The sequence below is a fragment of the Vidua chalybeata genome, chromosome 3 (assembly GCF_026979565.1).
Source record: "Vidua chalybeata isolate OUT-0048 chromosome 3, bVidCha1 merged haplotype, whole genome shotgun sequence".
NCBI lineage: Eukaryota > Metazoa > Chordata > Aves > Passeriformes > Viduidae > Vidua > Vidua chalybeata.
In genome coordinates, this window is record NC_071532.1 from 6,321,345 (window position 1) to 6,346,770 (window position 25,426).

At 37.2% G+C, this 25,426-nt stretch overlaps 1 protein-coding gene across 2 annotated transcripts in view; it reads right to left on the minus strand.

Moving 5' to 3' along the window:
- The window catches only part of PPP3R1 (protein phosphatase 3 regulatory subunit B, alpha), a 38,133-nt gene that overhangs the window by 3,533 nt on the left and 9,174 nt on the right, over positions 1–25,426 (minus strand). Inside the window, exons 2-6 of one of the 2 annotated variants that reach the window (XM_053938100.1) lie at positions 13,444–13,468; positions 11,241–11,280; positions 2,461–2,637; positions 967–1,026; positions 61–245 (exon numbers count right to left, since the gene is read on the minus strand). In XM_053938100.1, coding sequence (XP_053794075.1) covers positions 61–245; positions 967–1,026; positions 2,461–2,637; positions 11,241–11,253 — 435 coding nt within the window. In that variant the 5' untranslated portion in view covers positions 11,254–11,280; positions 13,444–13,468. The remainder of the gene's footprint in view (positions 1–60; positions 246–966; positions 1,027–2,460; positions 2,638–11,240; positions 11,281–13,443; positions 13,469–25,426) is intronic. The other variant, XM_053938099.1, reaches the window with a different exon arrangement.

The following is a 25,426-nucleotide window of genomic DNA, read 5'->3' on the forward strand; positions in this document are numbered from 1 at the left end:
GGTTTTTTTTTCTTTTTCTTTCTCTGTAAATTAGTCATTTTTTCTTTAGAAGTTACTTACAGCACAAAATTCTTCAAAGGATATTCTTCCATCACCATCCTTATCTGCATTAATTATGGTTTTATCTACAATTTGCTGTAACTGAGTGTCTTTGAGATTGTTCCCAACCATCATCTTCAGCACCTGGAAGAGCTCTCCATTTGAGATATAGCCATCTTTGTCCATATCATAAATGCGAAAAGCAACTGCAAAAAAAAATAAAAAATAAATAAACCAACCATTTGGTAGCAACTGTGGTTGGAAAACAATATATACTCACTTTAGGAAACACCTGAAATTGTTCTAGCACCAGCAGTAAAAGCATTCTGTGAACACCAAAAAAGAAAATCTTCCCCACCACAAGTACAGCACCCAGCCAGCAAAAAAATTACAACCTTCCAGGAAACAGATGACTCAAAAGCCCATCTGGTTACTTTGCTGCAAACAACTTGGCATCAAGACTGAATTTATTTTTAAACATTTCAGTCTTAGTTATTGGAAGCTACATCTGTAACCGAACCTGTCTCTTTTCTACTCCTAAAGCCTGGGTCTGGAGATGCAGTTCTGAAACAAGAATTTAATGCTTTCCTACTGCAATAGCAAATAATTGAGTATTATTCTTAGGCCCTGTAAGTTCACAGAACTATATAGCAAGCTGCTCTTAAATGAATTTACTTTTTTTAAAAAACATAAAGCAACTGAAATTCTTCAGAAAGCAACCAAACTCCTCCAACCTTCCCTGCAGAAAAGAGTACTAACAAATCTTCACAACAAATAAAGGACAAAATGTGCAAAAAGCTTACAATCTACTTTCATTATTTTCCACTCGTTACAACAATTTGGATTTGCCAATTTCTTAATCTTAACTTACAATAGTGTATTTTTGAGGATCAGAAATTTTTTGTTAAGGAAAATCAAAATACTTACACCTCAACTTCTGTTCTTTATCTCCTTTGACACTGAACTGGGAGACTCCTTCTATAAATTCTAAACAATGCAAGGAAAACATGTATAAAAAAGCACATTTTTTAATAAACAAAGAAGTCAACATTCAGAAAAATGTAGAAATTGTAAAAGCAATCTAATCTTTAAAATATTGCCTTCCTTGTGATACCTAAAGTCTGTGTACTTTGATATTTAATGTTCTTCAGTGGGAGAAACCCCAAATCCAATGCAGAACTCACTAAACAGACTATGTCACACCAGCATTTAAGTAATTTTGTTGCTGGGCCTTGACAAGAACCTGAGAGAAAACTCTAAGATCTTTACTAAAGCTACTCCAGTTGAGACTCTAATTGTAGAGTTCCTCTCAGTACTGGTTTCTCAATGTAAAGAATGACACTGAAACGGAAAACTGCTTTTGAAGAAATACTGAAGTAATATTTTTCTATAAAAGATAATTGATTTTGCCAACTTCCTGTTCCCTTCCAAGAGGAACAACTCCTGATAAGTGTATTACTCACAGGTCAGTGTCACAGACAACATGATCATCATTGCTCAGAACTATTTTTACAAGGGGATTATGAATAGTTCCATGCAACAATTACTGCTTCTGATCAAAACTCAAAATTCTGGTTATACTGTAGCTACCCCTAAAGACATTTAATGGATTTTGCAAAGGTCACCAGCTCTTGTATATTAATATCTCATTTAGAATGTCAGTCAGTATAAATAAGATTTAAGTACATTCTCCTATTAAAAAAAAAAAAAAAAGCAAGGCTGATTAACTTCTCTAGTCATAAGAAATACTAAGTATCACCTTGAACAGAAATGACAAACATTATAATTTCAGACACTGTTTTAAGATGAACTAGTGAGGAAGATTATAGCCTGTTGGCCCTTTTAATCATGAATATTTAAAATTAATCTAAAATTTTAAGAAATGTACTAAATCAAATCTTCTGGGTTGTTTGGATTTTTCTTTTCTTCAAGTCTCAATCTAAGATCTACCTAAAAATAACCCCATAAAAGAAGTATCAACAGAAAAACCTGGGCTACTTCCTATTTTCTAAATATTCCAAAGGAGAGATTTCATTTGGACAAATACAACTTATGCAGAAACACACCACTTAGCCTGCCACACTTTCTTCAGTCTCTCCTCAGCATCAAAATTAAGAGTCTAAATTGGTGTACTTTAAGAGGTATTTAATGAGTAGTCCTCAGTGAGCCTGACCTTAAAGGCTATTACTAAACAATCTGGTCTTTGAAACATTTCACTCAGAAGTGCCCTAATGCAAAGAAACTAGTTTTACTGGTATTCAGTTCCACTAGGATTTAGCATCTTATTTTAACGTATCTTCTTCAGATATGTTAAAATCTGATGATTTGGCATATCTCCTCTCTCAGATGAAGAAAAACCTGAATTCTAAAGCTCTAGGAATTCTGAAGTATCACCACCTGCCACAGAACATTGTGCCTTACCTTTAAAATCCACTTCTCCATTGCCATCTGTGTCAAATATATCTATTACTCGCTGTACTAACGGGTTCTGTTGCAATTCAGGTAAAGACATGAACTCTTCCACGCTCAGAGAACCAGAGTTGTCCAAATCAAGCTTCTTAAATCTCTTTCCTAGTCTTTTTATCTCATCAGCATCAACTGAAATGAAAAACAACCCCATACTTATTCTCAGGAAGGCTTCAGTAAACCCTTTGCAGTTAAACACAAGGCACAATTCATTGCTTTCCTACAAGATTTTCTCCTACTTTATTATAACTATTAAACACCTATAAAGATAACATGAAATTCTGAAGACAAACACAATTTTATTTTAAGTAAGACTTACCTTTTTTCCTCCCTGCACCCGCCATAATACAGCTATTAGCCTTGTGACTCACTGAATACCACATGCTGACACAACATTTTGAAGGATTAAGGATGCTTAGCTAGTTAGTTCTTAGTCAGCTCTTACAAATATCAGATATGAAGAATGTGAGGAAGAGACCAAGTGTTCTCTGAAGGAGACAGCATTATGTTTACACTGGACTAACATAGTATGTCAGAAAGATGGTTATATTAAACTTATTAGCAAAACTAGTGCTTCTTCAGCACACTGAATGTGAGATCTCCTGGGATATGAGTCAAGTTAAGCAGGTTAACAGTCCTACTTGTAACCTGTTCTCTCTCACCTACTCAAAACATCCCTCTGACTGACCTAAGATTATTTTTCCTCTCCATCTCAGACAGGAAACAGACACATCTGTAGCCACAACTTGCATACAGCTTTTTTTTTTTTGTCCCAGAAATTAAAGTAGATTCATGTTCTGCAGCAGCACCTCTTCATCTAATCTGTTCAAATGTATAGAGAATCTCAATTAAAGCATATACCTAGTACCCTATTTTACACATCTGGTTATGCCAAGAATAGACTAAACCTGTGAATCCATAAAAACAATTAAAAGCAATCATGTACTATGCTACTGCTGAAAAGCTTAAAAAAATTCCCCATAACAACCTGAAAATACCCTGTCAGCAGCTTCATTTACGAGATCCAAATCTGTTCACATGTTGCTCACCCTTTTTAGCTATGAAGGAACAACTGAGGTTCTTAGGAAGCCTAGAAGGAGCCCAGCACAGAGCAAACCACAGCAAACATACCTTGCAGAACCTAAGGCTGCAAACTCACCCTACCAACCTTCTCCTTAATGTGAGCAGTTCCCACAAATTTCTTAGATCCATTTAGTAGTGTTTGCTCCAACAGTACCAGAAATTGTATGTTATCTTCTACAAGGCACCTGATCCATTTCACATCACATCAGTACCTTCTCAGGCTTTTGCCAAAGTGCAGCATAAAAATTGAACAGCTCTGAGTCTTTCCAACAGATAAGGTCAGCCAACCTGCAGAGCTTGATGTTTTGAAATTGTAGCCAACTCAAAGACCTGATCCTCTACCAACAGTAACCAACTTCCACTTCAGTTCCTTGATATCCTTGTCTAAAAACCAGTGAGACACAGAGTCCTCAGGATTGTGCTATTTCAGAATGAAAGAGAGCCTGACAGAAGTCCAAAGGCACAAGATGATTTTCTGACATTCTGCAGTCAGTCTCAGTTACTGCTTGCAACTGCAGAGGCAAAGGGCAAAAACCAATCTGCAGTCCCAGAATAATCTTCTCTTTGCTGTGCCAGAAGGTGACAGACCTGATTCTGCCTCTAGGGCTACAAAAGTGAGACTAAACATAATTCACTTTCCTCAGTTTCTAGTAAGCAGTGTGGTATTTCACGTAATTCACCTCTCGACTGCATTGAACTATTCCTTTTACCCCAGTTTGTGCAGAAGCCTTGACCATAACTGGAGGTGTGCCCTGAACAGCCCAGCAGCACAGCAGTGGCAGCAGCACACTGCACAGCTACCCAGGAACCCCTCCAGATGACACAGGAGACAGCAGCATACAGTAACCTGGACGTAGAACATCACCATGGGACTAGAAGAATACAGTATTGAAGAGGAATGGCAAAGCAGAGCTCTACAAGCAATTTTATGAGTTCCATCAGCACAAAATGCTGCTTCTCGCCAATACACTGAAAGGTATTTGCCAGCTTTTGCTTCTGTGCACAGAAACTCTTTTGCTTCTACTCAACCTCACTCCCAGTCCTGCCACTGGAGAATTACTGGGCCCAGCCCATCTTCATACAGACAGCACCATGGCAAGCTTCAAATGTGGGAACTTAATTTTTAGTGCAAGCTCTACTTGCAACTCCCATAGAAGAGTTCATAGCTTCAAAAAAGCCTCACAGCACAAGCATTTGAGAAAGCACAAAAATAATAAGGGTGACTTATCACACTACCTATGTAAGCACATTTCCCCTGGTAAAATAAGTACATGAATAGACATAATTTATACCTGTATTACTTCACTTTAAAACAACTAAGCAGCAAACTGAAAATACTGTCTATGTGTATATATATATATATATATATGTATATAATGTATATACATTATATATAATGTATATATTATATATAATATATATATATGTATAATATAATATATATATGTATGTAATACATATATATATAATATATATATATATATGTATTATATACATATATATGTATATATGTATATAATGCACTGTCAGCTTCTTACCACATCAGTGGAATCTCACTTCCAGTATTAATAGAAAGACTAATCTTTCCATTTTGGTCAATTCTAAAGCCTCCCAAACAACCTGAAATACTTCATAGTTCTGCCACTTTGCAAAATCACAATGGAGAACAATGGTAAGAAGCATGAACATGGCTGGATCGCTTCTCCCTTGCCACAAAAACTGAGTTAATGAACTGCAAATTCTGTAACATTTCTAAGTAACATGTAAGAAACTCCTAAGTACCAAAACACAGCAATAACATTTTCACAAATTAGGATGGAAACACAGAGCTGCCTGAAGCAGGACTACAGACCTCTGATCATTAGGTAACAGCATTTCCTCACAACCCAGAGGTCACATTAAGCAAAGTCTTATTTCATTACATCAGTTCCACCACCTGGTTTGGGAGCTCCATGCCATTTTTCCTCACAAATAGAAGAGCAAAGATTGACAGTGACCACCCAGAGCTCTGTCAATGCTCTGCTATGAAATGGAGTTAATTACCCACATAGACAAGTCACTCACACACAGCTACACAGCTTAAATTGACACAAGCTGGCACTAAAGACAGACAAGACCAACTCTGCCATTGCAGAGACGTGCTAAGAAAACAAACCCTTCTCAGAAATGGATTTTATCTCGAGTTAATACATCTCCAGCAGGAAGTACCAATATGAACTATAAAAAGAACATTTTCTTGCAGCATTCAGCAACTGATGCACTGGACACAGTATTAACAAGCAATGCTGCTCTGCCATCATCTGCTGGGCACAAGAACCATTGTTGGGTTAACCAGCCTCACAGCTGCAGTTAACAAGGTCCTTAAATTCCAAAACTAGCAAGTGTAAGAGAAGAAATTATTTTTTGTTTTGTTTCAAAGATGGTAGACAAGAAGGTCAAGATTGTGGATGATAAAGAAAAGAACCAGATCACAGGAAGGGGAGGAGGTTGCAAAGGGATGTAAGAGTATTTCTCAATAATTTCATGTTTTGCTGAACTGTAACAAAGCAACAGTTGACACAATTATGAACTTAAGGATATTTGAAAAATGTTAATTACTCTTTCTCCACATATACACACATCCCATTTCATAGCTCATACCAGCTCAACTTCAATGCACAGTCCAGGTACAAATATCTGGCAGCAGTTTCTAATAGAAATGGGATTAAAATTTCTCATTACAAACCTTGAAACATTCAAGCAAAGGGTTTGGCTGCACTGGAGATCTGAGAGAGGTTCTTTTCTTAACAGGAGTCAAAACAAGTGAAAAAACAGTACTGAAAAAAACCAGCATCTCTGCCAAAAGCTGACCAAATAGCAAACTCTTCCTATGTTTTGTTTCTGGCATTGATACAGCAGGAATGACAGTACTTGGAGGAGGAAATAACAAAAAAGCAAAGTAAATGCAGGACTAAGAAAATTTTCTTTAATAGTTCATCAGCATATAAACCTCTGTTCCTAATGAACATATCTGGATAAACACTGTGTTCATAACTGACTGTATGAGAATCTAATATCAGAATGTCATTATTTTTCCTTAAATATATTGCAGTCACCTCACTTACCATTAAACCCTTTCCACAAGCTGAATTTTAAAAACCTTATACACTTGAAAAAATTTGCATTTCAGTAGCATCTTTGTCTTCATAGAACAGCTTTAAGAAATAAGAATACAAATCTAAAATAAGGGATGAATACATCACAGTATATGCCTTAGATGGGCATACCTTCTGTCTATTCTTTCTTCAGTTCACAGTCTTCATTTCTGGCAACTCTCCCTGCCTATGCTGAATTTACCTAAAAACTATGCAGGTCTTCTGGAGCTTAATGTTTGTTTCTTTGTTCTCCTTTGGATTTTTTTAAAGGAAAACAGCACATACATTTATGTATAACAGCAGATTTCAATAACATCTTATTCATTTTTTGTTGACATTACCTCCCAGAATGCATATATACAACAGTTCCCATCTAAGATGGATGCTCCCCTGTTTTACAATGCCTATATTTTCCTTCTCATTATCAACAGACTTTCTTAAAATTCCACATAGCTCTCACTGAAGAACAGAGCACAGAAATTAATTCTCAGTGTCTGAACAAAAATATGACTTTGTGCCCACACAAACTCTCCTAGGTTCTGCTGGAAAAGTAAGGCACAAGGTAGTTCAGCTCAAGGGAAAGCTGAGCTGAAAGGACTGATGGTGGCAGTAGCAGACAGAATTTAAGACCAGCTCAGGAGACCAGGCCAGATAAAAACACTAGGAACTCCTAGGAAGTCCAAGTTCCCAGTAGTGTAAAAAGGGTGACACCACCACTAAGGAAAATCAGGACTGAGCTTTGTTTACACTGTTTGAGGCAGAGTTTGCCTGTGACTCATCACCACACTCCCAGCAACCCTGAGCATTCAGATCCAAATCAGCCTTTTTTGTGCTGTGCTCCCCAGCTGACAGGGGGCTCTGTGCTTCCCAGCTTTTCAGCAGAAGCAGACAGCATCCCCTCACCTTGGCACTGATGCCTGAGCTCAGAAACTTACTAACTGGCTGGAAATAATAACTGCTAAGTGCTTTTCTTTAAAATGCTTTATTGGCAGGCCTGCACACACATCAAATTCTGCACCGTTTTAAAACACTTAGAGGTATTTATGCTTATTTCATAATCCATTTTGGATTTTGTTCCCCTTATAATGAATATAAGGCAGGTGTTAAGTAGTTCTGGTACTAAGGATTTTTTTGTTAAAGAACTATCAGTACTTTCAAAAGACTCCTATCCAAGTATTAAAATTCTTAGGGCCAACACCTGCTTCATCTCTTGAATTCATTTGCATACATCTAAAAATACGATGAATCAGGTTAAAATGCTTCCAAGAAACTACTTGCAAATGCTTTGCCTCACTCCCATTTTAGTGCTTGAGTCTTATCTCCCAGTTGCTCACTTTCTAATATGCTGATCCTCACTTCTGCCCCTCAACACAGCAGTAGAGGATGATCCATCAGATTTTAAAACAATTCTGTTTCAAATTGTTATGCATGTAACTGATGCTCAGGTAAAACTGTAAAAACTATTGAAGTGGCAACTCAAAAAGCTTTATTAGAAGCCAATTTCAGTGTGTTCTATGTTGAAAACAGTAACTTCAGAAAAAAAATATTTTTTACAGTTAACATAAAGGTACATAGCTAACTTTTTATTAATTTGAGAGCTGAAAGTAAAGAATGCCCTAAAACTACAGATTTCTGAAATCCACTACATTCAGTGATGCTTTAACAGGATAATTGCATAGGCATTAAGAAGCATGGTACATTATTGCTGCACACAGTATACACACAGGCATCTGCAAAGGGTACAGCCCTTAGAAAAGCTGTACATCTCTCAGCAATTAGGTGCTGAGCACTTCTGAAATCTAAATGTTTACCCCTGTATTTAAAAGGTTGGCTTTTCAGATACTCTCAAATATTGTCTCAAAGGTTTAACTAACAAAAGCCAAACCAGAGCGCAGTCACAGAGAGCCCCGTTTCCACTAACTTTTCAAACATGAAATCATTATAGACAAGAATATTGCAAAGGTATTAGGAGAAATTTTGCAAATCACACATGTTCTGAAATGAATTTTACATGTTTCCAGACTAATTTTCCCCCAGAAGAATGTATTGCAGAGATCTCAAAATAAAACAGGCCTTCAGCAAAACTCGCACCTCTACCTACAGCCTCATCTGATTGACGAATATAACGTTTCAGACTAGCAACCACGTCAGCCATTTCAGTTTTGGAGATCAGATTTCAAAAAGATGATACCCTTGAGAACACATTCAACCACTCGTCTTGTATATGCTCCCACACAGCTGGCCTAATCCTTTTCATGACTTCAGATGTGTCAATTACAATCTCCTAAGTTAGGAAAGAGATACTAGTCTTCTTATCCTAAAATCCAAACACTCTACAAATGAGTGTTTATATTAAAAATACTGTACTATAAACTATTCTTTACTCTATTACAAAATAGTCTTCTCTAAATCTTTTTGCTGTGATAAAATTTCCTTATGGACAATTTGACAGATTCTGGCTGACATCAAATTTTCACCATGGAAAGCAGTGGTAGGTTTTCAGTACTTTCTGGCACAGCACAGCTGAGAAACAAAACCAAACCACTTTAAGGAATCCAACAACACTAATTCACCCACTGAGAAGAACTAATGTTCTAAAATTAAAGGTTAAAAGAATATGCTTGACTATCTAATGGTGTACATCCTCTCTGTAGCATCCTGAATTTGCTTCATGTAACTGCCTACTTTAACACAAAATAAATTCAAAATCCCTATCACATGATTTTCAAAGACATTGTCTGGCCTTGCCTTGAAAACTTTAGACCTGTCAGTGACAACTTCTGGGAAGCAGCAGGAACATTTAACATTTGAAGACCAATGTGAACATCTACTTGGCAAGCTTGCTTCCAGCCAGCAGCTGTGCACAGCCGTACCCAAAACCCCTGGCTTTCAGAATGCTGAGGCACTCAGGATCTTTAAGTACAGCACCATCACTGCAGTGGCTGGGCCCATCCAAGCAAAGGGACAGTGATAAATCCATTTTCCTGGTGTGTTGAGTTTTGCTGCCCAGGGATACAGCCAACCTTCTGCTGGGAGAAAGGCCATCAGAGCAGAGCAACCTTTAATCATGCAGAACTTCACATTTAAACAATAACAGCCCCAACATACTGTTTAACCACAGAATATTGTGCAAAAAATCCTCACTTTCTCTGCAATAAAAATGGGCAAAGAAGTTCAATAATAAACCTTTAGGCTGCCCATTGCTAGCAATGAAAAAAGTTGGTCCTAGAATGAGAAGTTAAGGATGGCAACACACTGCTTACAACTCTGACATTGATACGACTAGCTAAAAAAATAATTCTTCAGAAACCAGTTTGTCCATAACAAAACACTGAGCAATGGAGCAGTAATATAAGATTTTTATATATATATATATATATGTATATATGATTCAGGAAAACACTACTGAAGTCTTCATCAAGTACAAAACTCCAACCATGTATTTGCATTTAACAAAATATACTGAGAACATTATACAGCTATGCACTGTTTTGGATGATATTACCAAGTGTTTGCAAACTTATGACACAAATTAGAATCCATGTAGATGTTCCTATTAGGCACAGAGGACTTGCAAATTACCAGCTGAAGTCTCACTTCTCTGAAAAAACATATTTAGATGAAGATTTCTCCATGACCATTTATTTTCTTTTACAGTTTGAGTTACATGAGCCACAGGCCAGCACAAGCACATGACAAGCACTGTGAAAGGGATCTAGAAAACAGTCCCTCTCCTGAAGGGTTACCCTGTTTAAAAACAAGATCCAATTAACCTAAGATAAGGAATTTCATCAAGTGGTTCAGAAGACACATACACAGGTCTACACACACTTTAGGGCTGAAGAAAATCATCAAATAGAAAAAGCACTAAGAATAGGTACACTTAGCACAACACCACAAGGACATTTCACAAGACAACCCTTTCTTTGGTCAGCTTTAAGCAAAAAATACTTTGTCATTTTTACAGGGTAGCCTAACCCCATGAGATGAAGCAACGAATTTTATTCTCACATGGCCAAAAGCAAGTAACACCAAGTGGGTTCTCACCTAACTGCTTGGCTGCAAACATACACAGGGGAAAACAGAGCTCATTTAGTCTCAACCTGTCCCTTCCTCTGAGACTACGTGTTAGAAGTGATATACTTCACTCCTAACATGGCACAGACTGCACCATACCCCTGAGGAACTGGCACCAGGACTGATGGAAAAGCCCCACTGGGTGAACTACACTTCACCCTACAGACAGCAAGACTATCATAAGTTTTTTTAATATTCTAATGGAAGACTCAAAGAAAACCCTCAAACCTTTAAGTGATTTTTATTTTAAGGACAGACTGATTTTTGATTTTACAATCTAATAGCAAAAGCTGTATTACTTCCAAAGGTAATTTTTAACCTTGTAATTTTATTCTTTTAGTTAGTATGTAAACTGCATAACATACATGGAAACTGTACATATCAACCCTCATACAAAATTGACTTCTGCAACAATACAGTGTAGCAATTAAAAAAACTTACAGTGCGAGCACATTTCCAAAGGGTAGCTTGCCTCATTTCCCTGAAACACAACAAGAAAAAAAGAACAAAGTTGCAATTACTCCCAGATTAGCTTTGAGCAACTATTTCCATTTCAGCACTGTAAAAATCTCAGGCAATACAAGTTACATTGTTATTTAAAAACATATATTTCAGACCAAACGATCACAGACAGTGTTTTATTTGGATAGATCTATGTTACCAAAACATACAAAGAAATACAAAACCATTAAGAGGTCTCCTTAAATGAGAATTCTCATGAAAATGTCAGTTCATGTAATTATGACAAGAACTTCAATCCCATATTCTAAACCCAGAAAAACAAACTCACTACTTATATATTGAGCAAATGCTACTTTTCAAGTTAAAAATATTTAATTTCAAAACTTCACAAAACCTGCTTTACCATTTTATTTCATAAGCAGAAACAGGTATGTCCTCATAAATTCCGATGACAAATCTTACTCAATTTGCATAAGAAAACTGTTTTCTTCCCTGAACCACCTGCCCATTTCCCCCAAAAAAGAATTCACACAGCAAGAATTATGCAAAAGAAGAATTTTACATGACCAGAAACTCAGACGTAACAGCTTTACATTTAAATATTTTTGTAATGTACTGTGTTAATATGTTTCTGCTTTGTAACTGAATCAGAAAATCAGACTTGAAATCCTTGCTATACAACAACACAGCAATAGTACAAAAAAACTTAAGACTTTGAGGGTATCAACACTTTAAATTTGCACTCATGGAAATCAGCATGAACTACTGCAGTATGAACGCCAAAAAACCACTTCAACTTGGTATTTTCCCCAGATGCCTCACTTTGAGCCAGAGATCGCAATACGCACATGCTTAATGACTTTTCTGAATCCATTAGCAAAGGAGCAGCCAGATAACTGAAGAGATTCATACCCACATTCAAAACAAATGTTTTTAAGGGAGTGTGTTACACAAGAAAATAAAACATATTTCAGATGAGTCTAAGATATTCTGTACAGCAGCAATTCTCTTATGGCGTGGAGCATAGGGGATTCCACAGCTGAGCACTTGCAAAGAAAGCCTCATCAAAATGATACAAAATCAAGCAGAAATAGAGAGATTAATTGACAGAAGGGGGAAAAAAAAAGGAATAACTACATTTAGCCTAGAAGCTAAAATGTGACTGCATTTCCTAATTAGAGCAGAAAGGGGCAGAACAAACATCTTGTGAATCTAAACATGTCCAAGAGGAGATGTGTTGTTGTTGAGGGGAGTTGTTTGCATTTTTTATTTCGGGAACGCTTTCACTTTGCTTATCATCCCCCACAATCCACAGGCTCTCTTAGCTCTTTAAAAAAGGTTCATGCATTTGCTTTCTAAGTAGGGCAACAAAAGGTACAGCCTTAATGTCTTCTTCAATGTCTACTTAGAGCAAGACAAAGCAGCAGAACAGAAATGCAGGTGAGGACCATCAGGCCACTAAAACCTCAAAAGCACATCAGGGATGTTCTTCAGACAAACTAACTGCACTGTGGCAGGGAATCCAGGAGAGCAGTGCCACATGGAAAATGCTGCATGGAACCCAACCAAAGTCTCAGGATAAATAGCAAAGACCAAAACAGGTAGCAAAAGGCTAGGGTATGTATGAATATAAAAGGGTGGGGAATCCAAAATGGGAGAAAGCAGAATTTTGAAACAAGAAGAAACAGGAACCAGGGGATCCAGCTAGGCTGCTCAAGACACGAGGTCATGAAGAGGCAAGAAAAACACCAGACTGGAAGGCTGCAAATTAAAGGAGAAAGTTGAATTAAAACCAGTGCATTTATGCACATGCACACAAATATACAATCTTAACTACTACTGTTCTGGGCATTTACATCCTTTTTCAGGTCTTGGGAGAAAATTAATTTCTGGTACAGGTTACCAAAATCATCTGCCTAAAGACATATAAAATGCTTCTGAAAACTGAGCAGGACAAAACAAAAAAATGGGAGTAACTGTTTTCAGTTCATGAATTGAGTACGTGTAATGTTTATAAGGAGCCTTACTATGCATTTAGATGCACATGCTAAGTCATAAGTAAGTTATCTAAATGGAGTAGCCTAAAAAACTATTTGGAGATCAGGCAAAAAAAGTGAATAAGCTTTAGCTTTTCTTTGAAACAGTTACTGCTAAAAAAAAAAAAAGTGTTCAGAATACTTACCTATCCAGGACTGGATCTTGAATATCTAAAAGGGTAGAAAAATGTAGTAAATGACAATGTGAAAATTACAAGATTATTCAACATTTTTCACATAGTATTTAAGTAAAGTATTTTAAAAAGTAGTTACCTGCTATTGATGCGTTGAATATTCATCTTCACAGGAGAATCCAAAATTCTTGTAAGATTTAAAAGGATGTTGGTGGGGAGGGGGTTTTTGGTACAAATAAATGTCTGAATTACTCATGCCAAAATTCTTGCTTGCACTGCTGTGACCCGGACAAACACAAAGATGGTGCTCTATACCAAAGCCTTGATCTTCAGAGATTAAGAGGAATGATTTGGTCTCAGGAGCAGGCATTTTTTATCATATTCCACAAGCAGCAGTACAAGAAGGTTGCTTACTTGTCCCCAAATGCAATCAGAACGTGTATATGCTCTGAGACAGGAGATAAACCCTGAAACACAAGCACTAAGTAGGCTGAATACTCTTCTTGCTTAAGAAGCAAGGATTGTTTAAGAACAGGCAGGCAGTAAGTAAAATGGATGGTCTAGAGCTATATCCACATTCATGTGTTCAGAAAAAAAGCAGGGAGCGAAGCACAGCTATGAGACATCATTAAGTATCAAATAAGCCCTCTAAGAAAAGGGAAAGAAACTGGATACACATTTTCATCTGTACAGTTTTAATGCAAAGAATTACCTAATTTTAACACCAGATGAGGAAGCATTCTAAACAATGTTGAAAAATATTCTTTGTGATTGAGTTCACTAACAGAAAATTTGAGTTACTGAAAAAGATTATAATTATACACCTTATTCATTAAAATAACACTGCATTTACAGTTTGTAGTTTTAAATTATACTCATCTATAAAAACCAAAGCCAGTGTAAAACTCCAAAGATGTAATTTCATCTCTGATAGAAAAGTTCATTTCTACAAATGCATCTGTAGAGTAACAAGGTTCTGACACAGCATAAGACTGTTAATTTTAAAACCTCATTATAATATTAGTGTTTCCTGCCAGATATGTACTTAGCATACCTCACAAAAAGTCGGAGTATCTGCTCACATACACTGCATCAGCACATTTAGAAACCAGTGACACATGGTTTGTTGGAGAAATGCATCTTTTACGGAGTCAACACTCCGCAAGAGATTTCCTTGGTACCTACGCCCAGTGTAGAGCATGCCTTCCCCAGCTGCATCTGGGTAGCTCTACCAGGCTGCTGGAACTCTGCTCTCACTCAAGCTGCACCAGCAGAAAAAGAAGCTGAAATACTACAGATACTTTGAATAGCCTTATCCTTTTAGAATAGTCTTGAAGTTTTCTTAAATGCTGTTAGAAGGCTACGAGTTAATTCCTGGTTAAACAGGCACAAAATCATGACTTGTTAACAGAAATAATTACAGATAAGGGAAAAGTCCAAAATCTACTAACAGAATGTTGACCCAATTCTGAATACTGCAGAAATACCAGTTTCCTAGAGAAAAGTCAAAACACATCACTAAAGGAGTTGACATGACACGTAATGTGTTCCTTCAGGAACAAAAATGGGTTTTGCAATTTTCTACTAAGTATTCTTTTTCCTTTCAGCAGCTGTGCCTTTTTACTAGGAAAGAATAACCTCTTAGTGGACTTTAGTCATTATATATTCCGTAAATTATATTTAAAAAAAGTCTTTCTTGATCTTTTTCCCTGGCAATTATTTCAAATACTAATCACTATTTCTTGTTAAGATCAGTTTTGTACATGCTGCTCCAAGGTACAACAGTTGAGGCAATTATCTTGACAAGTTTCCTCTTAGTGAAAGACATGAAGATCTGTGGATAGAAAATAAAAAAAGGAAATTAGCAATTAGGAAAATTAGTAACAGATTTCAATGCTTAGCTGCATTTGTTTATACAAAAAAGCTTGTACACAGACATCACACTGCAAAGCAGTTCTTCAGCATATATTAGAACACTGTTTCTAGGTCTGATTATGCATAGCTTTTCTGCATGGTGTGTATCTTTTTGTAAATAGTGCAGAGCACTAAATTATAGCATCAGCCCTCAATTAGTTTTCTGCTTTTATAAAAGCAGAAAATGTATTCAAATGTCAGCAGGCCACAATTTTATCCTAGGACTAATCTCAAATTTAGTCCTCCAAAGGGGGTGGCGGGGGTGTGTGAGTCACTACAACTGAAAATGAATCCCTGGACAGTTTAAAACATTAGGCTCTTTCCACAGCCAGGCAGTTAATTCAACAAGAGTGGTCTCCTGATCTGTTTAGTACATGTACAAGAGTAGCTGTCCAAGACTTGCTACCTTCTGCAGCAGCATACAAAAGCAAAAGGTGCTCATCCTTGTAAATTGCCTTAAATGTGCAAACCACCTTGTCACAGCACTGGCTGCTCCAGCTCTGCACTAAATGCTCCTGCATTTGTGTTTTTGATGCAAGGGCACCTCCTGGGGTGCTGGCAACACACTGTATGTTGTGCTTCTTGCATCTGCTCCTGTACCTTCTACACTTCTGATTACCAACTGTTAGCAAAAGCAACAAACTTCAGCGGGCAAGTGAAACAATCCAAGCCATGTCAGCTGGGGACCAGAACAAGGCATTATCAAGATGGCCAACTTCAACTCTTAAATTACACAAAAAGCTGTTTTCCATCATCCCCTACCACAACTTAAAAGAATGGGAGTATTAAAAAGAAAGATAGACGCAGCTGGCAGTTCACATTCAGGAAGAGCCTACACATAAGACCTTTCTCCCTGTGCCACAAACACAGAAAATGCTTCTCTGTCTTTTCTCATTCTTCTCCATACCACCAAAATTAATATTGATGACAATTACCTGTTGCAGAGAATTCTTCCTCCTCCTTCGAGCTCATTTTCCATGTATTGTCACTTTCATAAAGCTTTAACAGTGAAGAACTGCTTGGTGAAAAGAAGTTTGATTTGGTCGGTTATTTTTTTAATGATCATTGTTTAATGAATTACTAGGGCTTTGGCTGTCAGAGGCTCATATTCCTCATCAAAAAAACAGCAGGCAAGTAGGCAAACTAAAAATTTCAAGGCTCTAAAATCTTCTGCATGAATAGAACATCTACAGTGGTTTAAAATAAGTTTCACACAAAGCCCAGGAAAGCATTAAGCCACTTTAATATTTGCATTTCTGAATTAAATGTTGGTCACAAAAATATGCAAATGTCACTTATTGTAATTTATACATTTTATAAGGAACTTATCAGAGAATTAAACACTAAAAGGAGTTTACCAGTGCACAGATGAAAGACATACACAAAGTTTCTGTAGATACCACCAAAAAATATGGATTTAAACAAGAAAAGCAAGAACAAGATTTCAGTGCAAAAAAGAAGCAAGAAAAATACTTTAATCTACCCTGTTCAGAAAGAGTATGCATATACTTCTATTTGGCTTTTTTTGTTAAATTCTATGAGAAGAAGAAAAAAACCTTGAAACCCCTTGAACAAACTACTCAACACAGTAACGTGGTTGTCAGTCCAAGAGGAGTCTATGAATCAAGAAAAATACGTCACTGATTATCTTCTGTTTAACTATCCAATTTATACACGGCAAAGGGAAACTTGTAAAGGAAATGTTATAGATAAGATCACCAGGGAATTTGGCATTTGTGTTTCGACTTGGAGTAATTAAGTCGCCTTTTCGGCCTTTTATTGCAGGCAGTGAACAAATCTGCCTAAAAAGTGAATATCCAAACATAGTTATCTGAAAGCAAGACTTAACTGAAGAACTGGTAATAGTGCAGACTAACTGCCAAAATTTAGAAAATACCATTTAAAACAACTTGGTGACTTCGGTATTGTTTTATACAAATCAGCTCCTAAGTACTTCCTCCTTGAATTAGCAGCTCTCCAACACAAGACTTCTACTCAAAGAAAATAAATCTACCTCTGAGATTCTTACATTCATACTAATGTTGAGTTAGATTTTGCGGTGCAAAAATTGAGTGAAGCTAAGAAATTAGAAGACATTGAATAAGAAGGCTTGTAGAAGTTCAAGCAACTTAGCAGCAGTGATAGTTTCACTGTTGACCCCAAATTCTCAGCTTGTTTTCTAAGATCATGTCCTAAAGAAGGAATTAAAGAAATACATAAAAATTCATGTGAGGTGACACCCACCTCACATTCGGTAACATCAAAAATTAAATACCTCCTAGCAGTGAGCTAGACTACAGTTGCCAATCTTGCATTATGTTTTCAGGTCACCAACAAGTCCAGTCTATCCTGAAGCTAGGCCAGTATGACAGCGGTTTAAGATCCAAGACTTCCAAGCTGAATCCAGCTCAAATGACAATTCATTGAGCCTTAAGGACTACACTACAATTTTCACCACCTCAGCTCTGCTCTGTGTTCCAGTCATTGTTGTAACCAAAGCCCATGACATTTCATAGCTATTACCTTGGCTATCCAAAAATCCAATGTATTTTCTGGCACTGGACTGTCAAATCTGGGCATCTTGCTACCCTTTGGTGTGAGCCTTCAGTCATCCACTTGTGCAACAGAAGGAATTAAAGAGGGTACAAACAGGCAACAAATTCTTACAGGTTATACAGAAAAGTCATGGATTAAAGTAAAGTAAATAAATAAGGAAAGAAAAGACAGGAAAACAGAGAAGCAACAATAATGGCACCAGGTAAGTAGCACAGACAACAAGTGTGACAGTAAAGGACTTGGACATTCCACTGGTATGTAAGAGTTGCACTTCTCTGCACTTCTTCGGGTAAAACTTGCCATCAAAATCAGTAACTCTTACTACGAACACAACTGTAATAGCTAGAACTAGTAACATATATTGAACTCACAGAATGGCACAAGTCATGAAAGAAATCTGTTTTGGTATTTCTTAACCAAATAAATCTTTCAATGGTCCATATGCAAAAGAATGAACAGTATTCTTATGGAAGAGTATCCACCACTTCTTTAATTCTTTAGTCAACCAGCAACAAGACACATATTGCAGCAATATATAATAGTTATTTTCTCCTGGACCACTGAAGATACAGCTACCAAAGCAAGCCATGAAATTTATGAACTCATCTTAAATGTTGGTATTTAGATTATCTTGGGTGCAATCACACAGTGCACGCAGGACAAGAAGAGCAATCTGTGCCTCTATCAGTCCCAGGCAGCCTGGGTTCCTGCAAGGCAGGACCTGCTTGACCAACCTCATCTCCTTCTATGGCAAGGTGTCCCACTGAGCAGATGAAAGCAAGGTTATGGATGTCATTTACCTGCACCTTCAGAAAGCCTTTGACACTTGTCTCGCACAGCATTCTCTTGGAGGAACTGTCTGCACATGCCTCAGGTGGGCCAGGAGTTCCCTGGGTAGAACCCCCTGAATGGCCAAGCCAAGAGTGGTGGTGAATGGCATTGCATTCAGCTGGGGGCCTGTCACCAGCTCCTCAGGGCTCAGTTTTGGGACAGGTCATATTTAATACCTTTGTCGATGATCTGGACAAGAGGATTGAGGGTACTCTCAGTCATTCTGCAGATGACACTATGGGAGTTGTGCTCTGCTGGAGGGTAGGAAGGCTCTGCAAGGGGGATCTGGACAGGCTGGATCGATGGGCCAAGGCCAATGGTGTAAGTTCAACAAGGTGAAGTGCCAGGTCCTTCCCTGGAGTCACAAACCCAGACAGCACCACAGGCTGGGAGAAAAGTAGCTGGAAAGTGTCCCAGCAGAAAATGACAAGATAGTGTTGACTGACAGCAGCTGAACATGAGCCAGTGTGTGCCCAGGTGGCCAAGGCAAATTACATCCTGGCTGGATCAGGAATAGTGTGGCCAGAAGAAGCAGGAACCTCATTCTTCCGCTGTACTTGGCACTGGTGGCACCTCAAAACCTATATCCAGTTCTAGGTCCCTTACTTCAAAAAGGACATTGAGGTTCTGGAGCAAGTCCAGAGAAGGTCTGGAACTTAAGTCCCATGAGGAGCAGCTGAGGGAGCTGGGGATGTTTAGCTGGGGAAAAAGGAAGTTCAGAGGGGACTTTATCTCACTATTCATTTGGGATTGAAAAGAAATCTTACAATTACATTTAGTTCACATATTTCTGTCCAATCAATTTAAGGTTTCCTTTAAATAGGTAGAGGCATTTTCCATTTACTGGCCACAACTACCTAGCATAATAAAACATCCACAACTCCCTAGCATCTCTGCTACAATTCCACCCAGCAGTTTAAAACCACTGATGCAAGCCAGTCAACATACTCTTCCATTCCACCTTCATGTTGGGAAACAACTTCCATTTAGATACATAAATTATGTTCTCCCCTACATCTGCCAATTTTATAGTAACTTTTTGTGGACACTTTCAGTTACATTTCTTGTAAAGGTAGATTTGTTTACTGCCTGCAATGAAAGCCTAAAAGGTGACTTAATTACTCCAAGCCAAAACACAAACCAGAAATCTGATAAACAACTGAACTTGTATCAGTGCTCAGTTTTTATGTATGACCTTAAAGGTGAAACCAAAAAGGTACAAAAGACAGGTCTTACAGCTGTTGTTAATATTCTAACTCAGTACCTCACCTGAATACTAATCAACAGCAAACACCAAGGAAGGCTGTAAGCATTTTATACAGAGAAAAGAGAGCACGTCAGGGAAAAAAAATCATAAACAAAACCACAAAATCAAATACAGCTTCTTTTAACTTACCTTGGAAACAAGAAGATTTCAAGTTTTAAATGTGTTATCCCCAAAGAAGCCTAAACTTTTAATCCTGCCTCTAAATAAAATACTCTGTGACCTTCAGTACTGATGGAACTCAAAAAAAGATTAATACCTAATTCTTCAACATATTTAAATTGCAGACATCAGAGATAATGAACCAAGGCAAAGGGGATTGGTGGATTTGGGATTACAGTAGAGATCAAGTCAGGTTAAAGCTGTTACAGCATTCTGGCATTGCTTCTTTCAAGTATGCTGAGTGTTATAATTCCCTTTGCCACAATAAAAAAAGAAAGTCTTATTTAAAAACAAACAAACAAAAAAACCCCACCAACTTATTTTAGATATATTTACTCCATTTGCTCATAACAAAGTAAGTGATGATTCCTTAGAAGACTCTCCCCTCTTGCATGTATGTCAGGTTCTACCACATCCCCTTTCTGGATACAGGAGGCAAGAAAGACTGTCCAAGTCTTAGGAAAAGCCCACAGTTTACTCCTTAGTCACCATCTAATCCAGTCATGTCTCTGCTCAAGCTTCATCAGTCATTTTAAGGGAAGCCACTTGTCCCCTGGCTGGCAGTTGGCCAGTAACTTCTGCTATGCTTTATTTAAATCCTTCACTGTCCACGGGTCTCCTCCAATGTGAGATATTAATGGCTTAAGGCCATCATAGTCAAGTAACTATTCTAGGATATCACAGGGAAGCCCTAAACCAATGAAGCACAAAGCAAAACCAACGTTAGTGATGGCTTCTGTTGCCAAAACCTCTACCAGACAGAAAAATTAAAGGAATAGAGAGTGTAATTTATGAGAGGATTCAGCCTTTAATACACCATTTGGCTTTTTTAAGGGAAACGTAACAAAAAAAAAAGTGCATCTACTCAAATAGGGTAAAACCACTTTTTAAAATTTTCATGTTTTGAATTTCAAGTGTTCAGGACTGAAAAGCAATCTATGATGTCTGTACACTTACAGCAGGGATTATATGACATATATTCATATACATCAATCCCATAGCATTCCCTATCTGAACTCCGTTACACTTGCTCAGCTTCCAGCAAAAATCTAAGACTTGCATGATCTCGAAGGTATGATTAAGTAGTTGGTTTAATCATAGATCTCTACATGCAGACACAAACACTAATTACTCACCTGCAGAGTCTCCCAGAAAAAAAAAGTCACCCAAGACAGAATGAGACATACAGACCCAGCAGAAACAACAAAGAGCAGGTTGCTAAATTGCTTAGTAAGAAAGAATGACCAAAGATAAAAGCAGTTTTACTGCAAAATCCTTTTCCTGAATTTGGAGGACAAAAGAAGCCATGAAGTCAGAGCATACACTGATAATATCATTTACTAGGTATGTATGTATTCCCCCAAATCATCTCACACCAATCTGATGTAGACATAATAAAAACCTAAAGGATAACTAGATTACTATAAACTTAACTCAATTGTCCCATCTGTAATATGTGAGACTATTCACATTTTCTGTACCATTTTATGATCTCCCTAGTAGAGCTTGCAGTATGCCAGACAGACAGATAATAAAAAGTGCTAGAACAAATATAATGAGTTTTTAAAATTAGGTAAGGCAGAGAATAGATTGTGCCACATTTAGAAAACTAACAAATTAATCTTGTTACTTGAAGGAGAAAAGCAATACCTCATATGTATAAGAAACCACAGAAAACAGTAAGAGCTCTCATTGTAAAAAACTTGCAAAAACATTGCAATCTGTAAATAAAACTCGAGAGAAAAAACAGTGACAGGAACCGAAGTGTTAACTTTGAGCTAAGGTACATTTCACAATTTCATTTTTGGCAGTTCCCAGGTGCTACTCTTTAGCAGCAACAACCCAATCACTTCAAAGCTCATATTTCTTAAGCTTGCATCACTCTCAAAAATTCTCAGAACCCTGCAATTTTAAGTGCAAAAATGAATAATGAACTCTCAAAAACCCAAGGAAAGGAGTTTCCCAGAAGGATTCTCAAGCAACACAACCTTTAGTAGAGGAACAATAAAATTCTGACACCACTAAATGAAGTTCTGATGCAATTAATAGTTCACAATGGGAAGGCTTTGGGATTAACAGTTTGATCCTCCACTGCTTCTGAAGAAGTCACAGAAAAATTTACAAGATAATAATTTATTTGTTCCACTTAGGTTAATATACCAGTTTCACCTACAAAACTTCTTTCTACGTTTACAACACAGAGTGAAGTTTATTCAATTCCCTTAGCTAAAGAGCAGACCATGGCAACTGGTCCTTTTCAGCTTTAAAGACAATTGCAGTAAAGTTTGTCAATCAATCCAGCCCTGTGCTGTCAATCAATCCAGCCCTGTAACTGTGCTGTTACATGGACTAACCCCACGATACTAAAAACAAAACCAAGACCATATGTCCAGAACATTTGTGATCCAAGTACAAAACAAGGTAGAAAATGCAAACGCCTGCAAAAGAATAGACATATCAATGACAAGTTACAAACCTCCCCCCAAACCTGAAACAAACCACAAATCTTTATGCATAACAAAAGCAGAGCTAAAGAGCTTCAGAGAGCATTTCAAAGAAGGCAGCTTTGGAAGTATACAGGGCAAAAGCTTATCTAAAGAGTGTGGGAGAAAACATAAAATGGGACTGAAGACTTTCTCAAGTGACTGAGGTGTCCTGGGATTTTCAGAGTTAAGAGCCAACATCTTAATAAAGAAATTACATGAACTTACATTTAATAAGATATTAAAGAGAAACAAAAAGCTAAAGCATATCACACTGATCTTGTTTTTTGGGACAATGATGGATATAAACTGGATATCAGACACGATCACCAATTTAATCTTTTCATTAGCAGGAAGGACTTTTTCCCCCTTTGTTGGTGAATATGAACACAGAAAATCCAAGCAACTGCAAACAGTAAATTGTGTCACGTTCATGTGAAAGAACAACTTCAGATTTGGAAAAGTAAACTAACGCAGAGAGCAAAGGAACAAAACTTCGTTCAAAACATTAGGCCAAAACATGCAAGCATCACCAAGAACCTGGAGGAACTACAGAGTCCCACAGTTTTCACAAGAAATTAAGATTATACTCAAGCTGTTATTTAGCATACCATACTCTATCAAATGAAAAAAAGACAAAACTACCCAGAAGAGTCAAAACACTCATTTTTTGAAGGTAAAATATCTAGTAGGTAATTAAAGCTCTTTCAGCTTCTCTCCTGCTCCACGACAATTTGAAGATAAAATGAATTTTTCCCAGAAAACAGACAACGTTCCAAACTTCCACTTCAACACAAAGCAATAACGACCTCATCACTGGCTGACCTACATATAAATAGGTACAGAACAATTACTTTACAAGAAGATATTAACTTGACCTAAAGCCATATTGAAATATAATTTGCTATCTATATTCTCATGAGGTTGCTTTTAATTAGGCCAATTTAATTCTCAGCATTTTGTGCAACTATAAAATGAAAAAAAATCAACTTGGGAACTTCAGCAAGCAGCTCTACAGACTAATCCCTGTAAAAACTCTACCAAGTTAACTCTACCAAGTTAACTGGTATTTCAATAGCCCTCCAAAATTAACAGTCAAAGAATTATATTCTCTGTAATACTTCCAAGTCAAGCACTCTTGCCACTGGATTGATGAGGAATGTGAAATATAGGCTTTCTTTTCTCCGCATTGTTTTTCAAACACGTCTAGTAGATTGTGGAAATCACAGTCACTTAAAGTATAGGACTTGCTTGCAAATTTAAACCTCTTTTTGAGTAATCTTCAAAAACCCAAAGGCTATCAATACCTATAGAATCAAAAGTTACCTCTTAAAAATATGAGTTGTGATACTCCAAATACAAGAAATGAGTAAATTAAAGGATGGCTCAGTCTTCTGAAGTTTCTGAACTTCTGGATTGGCTTGTACCAAGAAGACATTTAAATCCAAAAGCCTGAACAAGTCAGGCAGGAAAAAACCCAATAACCATTAGATCAGTCTCCTACTATTACACTTCAGCAATAGTGTGATGCAGTGAGCATTAGAAGGGAGTAAGAACATTTCTCTTTGCAGAGAAAAGTAGAAAAGGAGCTACAGCAGTCACAGAACCCCAAGCAAAGAAAAAAAATCTCCCCCCTAATTTCTGCAAGAAATGGCTACAGATCCTTGTGCCTGATTAGCCTGAGACAAATACCAAAGATAAGAATTTAGCTAGAAATGAAATGTAGCATGTTGTCCTCTGACAGCAAGTGATGAATATACAAATTACTATATTTGTTAATATATAATGAATATATATAACTAGTTATAGAATTAATGCCACATAATTAATGTATTTCTTCCTCATGTAGTTAGCAAAGGTCCCTTGCCACAAACTTGAGCAAGGAAAGTATGGAAGATCACTATCAGTTAGAAAAAAAGTTTAGGTTGCTTCTTTTTTTAGGGGAGTTTAGACAGTAGATTCACTGTAAGTGGTATTTATAGAGGGCAAAGAAAATAGCAAAGATATATTAACAGATTATACTGCATCATATAACAGTATTATGCTACTTAATGTAAAAAACTCTACTGCAGTTCAACATAAATCCCTATTCACAGAAACAGTGAGGTTAGAAACAGTCAAGGACAACATGACCTGCACATTTTTCTCTATCAATTAATTTTCCTAAGTTTTTAGATTTCAACAGTGTATTCAGTCATGTGTTAACTGCAAAGGGAAAGGCTTTAGGAACAGTTGCACAGGTATTATAAATCTGAAAAGGCCAGAAGCAAAAAAACAAGACGATGCAGCTCTGCTGCATACAACAGTTTAGTGCCAGTTTTAACAATTGCCCTTGAGCAGGGAAGTGCAAGAACCAAATCAGAAAGTATCAGTAATTCACAAGGCTCTGCCACAGGGGCTTAGAACAGAGTCAGGAAAGTCACAGAGTCAGGAAAGTCAGCATCCAGCACTGCACAAAAACAGGCTGCACAAGTAGATGCTGTCACCAGCCTTTCTTCCCATGTAAGAAACTTATAAATAGTTGAATACCACTCAGGAAATCAAAAAGGGAAATCTAAGTTTGAAAGGAGATAAACATCTTACTGCCCAACAAGAAGAGAGGAAGAGGAAACAGGATGATTAAAAAAGAGATCACAAAGCAGGCAAAATGTCATTCAGGTTTCATCACAAAAGAGGCTGAAGAGCATTGTGAAGAATTGTGAAAATGACACATACCTCAAAAGAGAAAAGACAGTTCAAAAATGGGATTTAATTTCACAAACTGACACGAACAAAAAACAATCAA